At 53.6% G+C, this 8722-nt stretch overlaps 1 protein-coding gene across 3 annotated transcripts; it reads right to left on the bottom strand.

The window, feature by feature from the left end:
• Nucleotides 1–2155: 2155 nt before the first annotated feature.
• Nucleotides 2156–7928, bottom strand: LOC100061672 (butyrophilin-like protein 10). Of its 3 annotated transcripts, none has more exons than XM_014730839.3 (6): nt 7645–7928; nt 6465–6580; nt 5915–6271; nt 4808–5089; nt 3505–3606; nt 2156–2833 (listed from the first exon to the last, which is right to left on the bottom strand). In XM_014730839.3, exons 2-5 carry the CDS (start codon nt 6556–6558, stop codon nt 3512–3514), a joined length of 828 nt encoding a protein of 275 aa, XP_014586325.2. In that variant the 5' UTR covers nt 6559–6580; nt 7645–7928; the 3' UTR covers nt 2156–2833; nt 3505–3511. The 3 variants fall into 3 exon arrangements, with proteins under 3 accessions (XP_014586325.2, XP_070089660.1, XP_070089659.1); XM_070233559.1 differs by having other exon boundaries at nt 3505–3679; nt 7645–7913; XM_070233558.1 differs by having other exon boundaries at nt 6465–6560; nt 7645–7776.
• Between the last annotated feature and the right edge of the window lie 794 nt (nt 7929–8722).

Here is an 8722-nt window from a genome sequence, read left to right as displayed (position 1 = left end):
TTTGGTTTTTAAATCTTATTTAAAAAAATATATATATTCTTCAAGAACACTTTTAGGTTTACAGATAAGTTGAGAAGATAGTGCAGTGACTTCCCAAATCTTATTCACTTTCATAATTGCAAATGCCAGTGCATGCAGTTGACTCCAAATCGCCGTCTCTGTCCACACTTCCCCTGGGAGCCCCAGGCTTGCATATACAACGATGGATTTGAATCTCTCTTTGGACGTCTGAGAACACGTCCATCTTGGGAGGTTCCGAGATAATGCTCACCTCCTTGGCCTGAATCTGTCTGATTTCTCCCAGGCTTTCCCTTTTCAGTGCATGGAGCCACCGCAGCCCAGCTACTCGCCCAGCTGAGGGTCATCTTGGGCTCCTCTGTTTTCCTGGTCCCCATTGACTCTGCCACTTGGGCCTCAGGACCCCTCTTGTGTCTGTCCCTTGTTTTCCTCCATCAGTGCCTCTCCCCTGCTTAAAACTCATCACACATTTTGCATCGCACTTCACATAAAATCCAGACTCCCAACCACGGCCTTCCAGGCTCTGCACGATGGGGTGCCCACTCGCCCCAGCCCGTTGGCATCTCTTCCACACCCCTAGCTCTTGCACCGCAGCCCCCAAGCTCTGTGCTGCTGAGGAGGGGTCTCCTCCTTCTCCCTCTGATGCCTTCTCCCCATCACCCCACCCTCCCTTTAGATGGTACCATCCACAGCAGAGCCTGGCGATGCCATGTGGCCTTCTTCATTATTGCACCCATTCATTCCTGTAATATTTACCCTGATGTATTCCAGTGTCAGTTAAAAATTTTAATTGGCTTATGTGTTCCTCCCCACATAGATTCGATACCCCATGAAGACGGTAGGAGCTATTTCACTCAGTAGTAAATACCCGGTTTCTGGTCCATGAGGCCATCGGTCACTGTTTTAAATGAATGAAGGGATAAATGCATGAGTTCCCTCTGTCTCCTTCTTGGTCCTGCAGCAGGTGGCCATGTTTGGACCAGCTCCTGGGCTTCCCTTAGTCCTCTCACTTACTCCGTCACGTGCCCTGCCAGTTTCTCCTCTCCAGGTCCTGGGCGCTCCATCCACAGATTCTGCCCCCCGCACCCCACGCCTCCCACCTATGAGATCGTATCCAGAGGCCCAAAGTCACTAGTTTCTCCACTCTCCAGGGTAACAGTGTCCCCCCAGTGCCTTGTCTCAGAAAAGCTGACTCTCCTGGCGCCTCCCACAGGCAGGACTCACTGCCGGAGGCTCTCCCAGGGCCTCAGGAAACAAAACAGAAGGAGCTAAGGTGTCTTGGGGCAGCTGAGACCAGACATTCACAAGGATGGAGCTGCCACTCACCAGCATGTAACTCGGCATTTCTGCACCCTGGACTAAAACACACAGACATGCACACACATGCACACGTATGAACTCACACATGTGTACACACAAATGCTTATGCACACATGCACCCAGACATGCACACAAATACATGCATGCACACTTATGCACATGCTTGCATGAAGACATGCACACTCTTATTCACATACATGCTTATGCACACCTGCATCCAGACATGCGCACAGCTACGTTCATACACACTTATGTACACACACATGGGTGGAGACATGAACACACTCTTATGCACACACCTGCTTGTGTGCATGTGCATCCTGACATGCATGCACACATGCATTCAGACATGCACACACTTATACACATAACCAACACATCATACACATGCATGCACACATGGATGCACATGAAAATGCACACTTGTGAGCACACACACACTTGGGAACAAGCATCGGAATGCAGACTGAAGACAGAAAGGGTCTGGACTTCCCCTGGGGCCTTTTGTGACCTTGCCCTCACCATCCTCTTGAGTAGCTCTGACCTTCCCACACTATCTCCATCAGAAGCCAGTGTGTGAGGGAGAGAAGCCGAGACGCGTATGTCACTGAAGGAGGCCCCTCCTGCCCTTTCCTGTTTCCCTGAGACCAGCTCTGATTGCGGGGTCCCCAGGACAGCCCCTACCCTTTCACCCCTGCTGCATCGAGTTAGGGCTTCCGCTGCCTTTGCCTTTAGGGGGCGGGGGTGGGACTTGAGGTTGTTGCCAGGCCAAGGGAGTCCACCTCTTGGTGAGTTAAAATCAAACCTACACCAGGAATAATTGTCACACAAAGTACAATTTTATTCTCAGCATGCAGCCTATGAAATGGAGACCATAGGGAGTAATTTCACAAAGCTATGGCTCCCAGAACACGGAGAGCAGGTGCCTTTTATTTGGGGTACAGAACAAATATGCCAGAGGGACGTTTTGTCATTCCACGTAGAGGCGGGCATAGGCTGGCACAGGTGCACTTCAAATACACGCCTCCACATATGTCGCATGTTATGTTCATAGGGCTTAAGCTCCTCCGCAGGTGGAGACCTTGGCATTAGAATGAGGCAAAGGGTACTTCGGTACATCTTTCCCTGCTTCTGCACAGGTGTCGTCCCCGCAGTCTGTTTGCACTGCTATGAGCTGGTTTAAGCCAGTGGGTAGCTGTTCCTCCTCCTGAAAAATGCCTTGGACGGACTGTTAAATGCTGATGGAACTTACTCTAAGCAACTCTGAAAGACATCTTGAAGCAACTCTGGGCATCCAGCTGGTGACAGGGTGGCCTGGGGGCAGAGGCTCCGAGCCTCCAGCATGATTCTCAACATAGATGAGGCCAACCTGTCTCCAGCCTGTATTGCAGGAGAAAGACAGAAAACTGTGGGCTTCAGCGTATGGATGGGGGCAAAGCTCCTGTTCCGGGAAGCTAAGCAAAACAGCACTCACTGAGCTCTTCTCCTCATCATGCTGTAAAAGAAGAACAAATGCACCTCCTTTAGAGCTCAGAAAACAATAGTGGGGCATTCATCTCTGGGGAAGGTTGTTTGTGGGCCTAGCCTCCTGGCCTGAGGTTTCCCCTCCACCTTAAAGCCATATTGAGGCTCTAACACCAGCCAAGGGACAGTCTGCTCTGCTCCCCCAACTGGGCCTGACCTCAGGGGCAAGTCCCCAGCTCCTGAAATGGCACAGGAGGCAGGGCTGGACCAGTGGGGAGGGAGACGGTCAATGCTGCTGACGGTCCTGAAGACGGCAACAACAGAGGCTCATGTGCCCGGCTCGCTGCCTCGTGTGACCACTGCCCAGCCTTTCAGGACCAGGCCCAGCCCTGTGTATTCCCAGAGGGAGAGCTGCCAGCCTTCGTGAAACCTCCGGGGAGGAATCACGGAGGGCCTCTCGGAGAGAGGGGGCTTACTGGGGCTGTGGGGACTGGGCCACCCATGGGCTGGGCCTGCACAGGGCGCTCCCTTCCTACTGCATTTGGGGCGCACATGGGAAAGTCAGCACAGGGCTTTGTGTGAGCGCCCGTGGTCTGGAGGGGCAGGCCTGTCCCCTTGAGGGTCCCTGCCCACCAGGCAATGGCAAGTCCCACTCCTCTGCCTCACGAGCTGTCTCTTCTTCTGGCAGCTTCCCATTCTTACCCAGTTGTCACCTCCACAAGAGGCAGGTGAATGTGGCTACAAGTACTGCTGCTGCGAGAAACAGAGGCAGAGTTGTGGACAGGAACCATCTGGAGGCAGGATCTGCAGGGATTCCAGAGGGTGAAGAATACAGTGAGAGAGGTTCTGTGTTCTCAGGGTGGAGACGCTGCAGGATCTGTGGATCGGGGGCACAGTGTTTACAAACTGCTCTACAATTGTCAGAAAACCATGTGTGTGTGTGTGTTTGTATCTGTTTGTGCCAAAAGATCTAGGTGGATGAACAGGAGAGAGAGAATAGACGAGGGGAGAGAGATGGTCAAACAAAGGGCAGGACGTTAACTGTTGGGTGAATCTGGGTAAAGTCTGCACAGAACTCTGTGTATTAGTCCTGCAAATCTTCTGTAAGTTTGAAATCATTTAGAAATGAAAATTTTATAGAAACTTGCACTTGGAAGCCGCCAAGGGGTCCTTCAGGGGGCGAATGGATAAGAGAGTGAACTGTGCTGCAGCCCAACAGTAGAAGATTCTTCAGCGCTGTACAGAAATGAGCTGTGAGCCCATGAAAAGACACAGAGGAAGCTGAAGTGCACAGGACTCCATGAAAGAGGCCCGTCTGCAATGGCTCCAAACTGCACGATTCCAAGCATGCGGCACTCTGGGAACAGCAAACCAGGGAGACCGTGCAATACCCTTCCAGTGGTCTCAGGGGCTGGGGGAGGGAGGGATGAATGGCGGAGCACAGAGGACTTTCCGGACAGTGAAACCACTCTGTCTGATACTGCGATGCTGGATCCAGGTCACTGTGCATTTGTTCAAACCCACAGAAGGCACCACACCCAGCGTGACCCCTGATGTGCACCATGGACTTGGGACAATGACCTGCCCATGTCAGTTCATCAACTGTACAAATGTACCTCTCTGGTGGGGATGTGATAAAGGGGGCGGCTGTGTGTACGTGAGAAATCTCTGCTCCTCCCCCCAATTAGCTGTGCACCTGAAATTGCTTCAAAAAGTAATGTCTATTAAAAAAAACTTTTAAAAATGTGTATGTGGAGCAAAGGTTTCTGTTTCCCCTGGAAGGGACAGCTGTGCTGGGGGCTCCCTCTGCACCCCAGCTCTGCTCCACCTCAGTAATCAGCACCTGAATCTGTGCATCTCCCCTGACCCCCGGGCAGGCTGTGTACAGGGCCCTGCCTCCTCGTCCACTCTTGCTACAAGCCTTGGGATTCCCTCCTAATGTCCTGGCTCCCGGGGACACGAACACCTGTGCTCAGAGCTTTTGAGGCCAGAACTGAACACTCACCAGGCAGGTGGTGCCTGGACACCTTCTTCTCTGTAAGGAGGGGGCTAGAGATGGAGCAGGCCATGCCGCCAACAGCCTTGCTGGGGACGGTCAGGCTGGATGCCACAGCCCAGAGGCCGGTCGTCGGCGAGATCGAGATATTGGTCTCAGAAGGAAGCATCTGTCCCTGGAAGTCTCTCCACTCCACCTGGGGCTCTGGGTACCAGCCTGCCGAGGTGCACTGCGCCCGGACAACTCCATCCTGGTCAACTTGCACTTGGATTCTGGGCTCAGAGCCCAGCCCTGCGGGAAGAGACGCCCCAACCTCTGCAGCCATAACTGCTTCCATCAGAAAAATTAAAATCCTGAGAATTTCCAATAGGCCATTAGGGAATTTTTACAAACTATCTACCTTGTGTCATATTTACATCGCAAATATGTTACACTCATTTCCAGGAAAAAAAAAAAAAAGAACAAACCAGAAAAGACTCAGGAAGATTAAATACATCTCCTCTTTGGAAAAATTAGTGAATACGGGAATTGAACAGAGGTTTGCTGACTTCAAACACAAATTCGGAGCCACCAAGGAGACATCTCAATCTTCACACTCTCCTCTCTGTTTCTCTGCCTCTGACTGTGTCTGACTCTCTTTGTCTCTGTCTCTCTCTGTCTCAGACTCTATCTCCCTGTATTACTTTCCCTCTCACTGTCTCTGTCTGTCTTTCTGTCTCTGTGTCTCTGTCTGTCTGCCTGTCTGTCTATGTTGCTCTGTTTCTCTCGGTCTCTTATTCTGCCTCTGTCTTTCTCTGTTGCTGACTCTCTGTCTCTGTCACTCACTCTGACTGTCTCTCTGTCTCTGTCTCTGTCTCTTCCTCTTCCCTCCCTCACTCCCTTCCCCCTTTTCTACATGGGGCAGAGAAGAGAAGGAAGTTAGAAAACAGAGCTGTGTGTTCAGAGACACATTTTCCGGGAGGCCCTGGCTGTGACAGCGCCTGGAACACGGGATGCCAGGAGCACCTGTCGTGGGAGGGCTCAGGCTTAGGAACATGGGCCACGAACCTGGAGCTGGGACGAAACTTCAGGGAGAAGCTCCCGGGGAGACCAGGGACTCCACCGGCCAGCCCTCACCTGCCACCCTCAGCCACAGCGTGGCCTCTGCAGACATGGTGCCGTCATTGAACTGGCAGTGGAATGTCCCATTATCGAAAGTGGTGACGTTGTGTATCCTCACCGAGGCCCGGCCCTGGGCCACACCATCCTTCAGGAAGGTGGTCCTTCCCTGATACAGCGCCATCTGCTCTTCAGGCACGTCCTTCCCTTTCCTGTGCACGTGCACGGCGGGGGAGGGCTGGTCCCTGTACCACTGCAGCTCCATGTCCTCGGCACTGATGTTGGGGTACAGATAGCACGGCAGGTCCGCGTCCTCCCCTACCTTGGCCAGAACAGGCTCACGGGGCCCAAAGACCTCGAAGTCGGCTTTCCCTCCTACAGGCAGATCCAAAAGGACTGGTTAGACCAGGGGCCAGGAGACCAGCCTCTCCCACCCACAGCCATGGTCCCTTGGGCTGGAGTCCTTGGGTCCTGAGTTGACGTGGGAAGGTGTCGGCCTGGCTCTCCTCTGGCCTTCCCCTCCCTACACTGGGGCATCCTCCTAACATGGGGAGGGAAGCTCTCCTACCATTTCCAGGGATGGCGCCAGACAGCAGCTGCAGGAGGACGAGGGAAACAGAGCCAATAGGCCGAAAGGCATCTTGTCCACGGGTCTTGGCCATGCCTGCTGGGTACAGAGACAGCCTGGATGCCAGAGACAAGGTGGGGACCACATTAATTTCTCTTGCTGTCTCTCTTCTCTCTTCCTGTTTCTGTCTCTGTCTTTCTGTATGTCTCTCTCTCTCTTTGTGTCTCTTGGTGTCTCTGCTTCCCTGTGTCTCTGTTTCTCTCTGTCTGTTTCTATCTCCGTCTGTGTCTCTGTTTCTGTCTCTCTGTCTCTATATCTCTATCTCCCTCTCCATCTCTGTCTATCTGTATCTCTGTCTCTTTCTTTTGTGTCTCTCTGTCTGTCTGTTGTCTCTCTGTCTTGAAGGGCGACATGACACATCAGGAGGCCAATAGAAGTGAAGGAAAATGACCTTGGAAGAGAAAGGTCGTTTTCAACCATCTCGGGCCCTCCTCGTCCCTCAAGAGCTATGAATCCCAGACAGAGAGACCACAACTCAGCCAGTCCTGTGTCCACCAGCCCTAGGGTAACGTGTCTCTTATGGGCATCCATCCACAGAGCTCCACGGAGACCCCTCCAGTATGAGGGGCTTCACTTCCTCACCTGCTCAGTTAAGCTTATTGTCCAATCTCTAGCCACGATCTGTCATGAATGACAAGCAGTCTGGGGGAGAAAACCTAAATCCAAGGTCGGAACCATGTCCACAGAGCCCCTTAAAGCCCCCTTTTCCTGTTGTTCCCAAGGGGACTTCTGCAGTTGGAGGAGGGGACACAGACCCCAGGGCTGTGTGGCAGCGAGGGCTTGAGGCCAACACACCCTGTACTTTAGTCCTTATTGTGAACTCAGTTTGAGCCAGATTCTGAACTGGTCCGCTGGCCTGGCTACTCCACCCAGCACAGCCTCCCGTCCTGGCATCTCTGTGAAGGAGTCAGGAGCTATGTGGACAAATGTTCTCCTCCTATGTGTGCCTGCCATCCAGGAAAGCCCAGGGTACCCCGGCCCTCGAGGGTGGGAAGAGAGTGGAGAAAGCAGAAACGTCGATGAGGCCCCAGGAAGGCCTGTGGTGCCCTGGCCCTCGAGAAGGGGAGAAAAGTGGAGAAAGCAGAGACATAGATGAGCCCCACAAGCAGAAAATCCTCACCCAGCCTGAATCCAGCCACAGGCTTCCTGGGAATCCTGGTGGTGGTGAGAAGCAGTTTAGTTCTCTGCCAGGTCCAGGTGGGCCATCGAATTAGTGAAGCTGGCCGTCTGCAGGTAGTGTGAGGGCAGCCTAGAAACAGCGCATGCAGCTGAGTCCCCGATCTCTGGAGGATCCTCCTAGGACTTTTCTGGAAAAATAACCAACTGTGCCTCTTTGGGAGCTGCCACACAAAACACCCCAAACCCGAGGGCTCCCTGAGGGGTGTGGTCACCAGAACTGAACTCCTGAGGGCGAGGAGCACGACCCTGGCAGCAGGAGATAAGGGGGGAGATGGAGGGCGAGTGGGGCAGCCGGTGGCGGACGGTGTCGGGGTGGTGCCAGGAGCCTGAGGAGGAGACTCACATCTCGAGGGCTCAGACCTGGGCCAAGGGCAGAGGCTGGGCCTCAGATAAAGTTGCTCCGTTACCCAAAGACCTCCATCCTTGCCAAGGTGGGCCCGCTTCCTTCGGGAAAGTTTCTCATGACCAGGATTAACTTGACCAAAATCTGGCATTTCACCCCCAGAGACCCCTGGGCGGATTTCAGGCCACCCCCTTCCCCATCCCCTCAGCTGTGGCAGTCTGTCCTTGCTGGGAGTCAGACTCCGATGGGCTCAGAACACCCACCTGAGGAAGATGCTGGGCTGGACCGTGTTCCTGCCTCTTCTTCCTTCTGTTGACTCAAGTCTGGAATTCTCCAGAAGGGTTTGGTGGGAAAGAAGAAGGGTTGCTTGACTTTCTTGGAGGTGGGGTGTCTCATTCTATTTGGCAGAATGCCAGGCTCTGAAGGTCTGTGTCCCCCCAAAGTCAGAGCTCACACGGGGGCTGGTGTTGCCCCCAGCCCACCCCACCCCCCATTCCTCCTCGGGGAGCCACTGTTGGCGGGCAGTTGTCCCCCTCACACACCAATATGAGGGTCATGGCTGCTACTCGTTCTCCTCCTCCTGTGCGTTGCTCTGATCAGATGACGACATCAGCTAAAGCTCCGCTGGGTGCTCTCTGAGTTGGGAAGGAGGACCGAGCTGTGAGAACCAGACAGA

The sequence above is a fragment of the Equus caballus genome, chromosome 14 (assembly GCF_041296265.1).
Source record: "Equus caballus isolate H_3958 breed thoroughbred chromosome 14, TB-T2T, whole genome shotgun sequence".
Taxonomy (NCBI): Eukaryota; Metazoa; Chordata; class Mammalia; order Perissodactyla; family Equidae; genus Equus; species Equus caballus.
This window is presented reverse-complemented; position numbering and strand designations above follow the sequence as displayed.

Coding starts and splice junctions, on each gene's coding strand:
- LOC100061672 (XM_014730839.3), bottom strand. CDS start 6,558: ATGGCCAAGACCCGTGGACAAGATGCCTTTCGGCCTATTGGCTCTGTT. Junction 6,272..6,464: donor TGGCGCCATCCCTGGAAATG/GTAGGAGAGCTT, acceptor ATCTGCCTGTAG/GAGGGAAAGCCGACTTCGAG. Junction 3,607..4,807: donor GTCCAGGCACCACCTGCCTG/GTGAGTGTTCAG, acceptor GAATCCCTGCAG/ATCCTGCCTCCAGATGGTTC.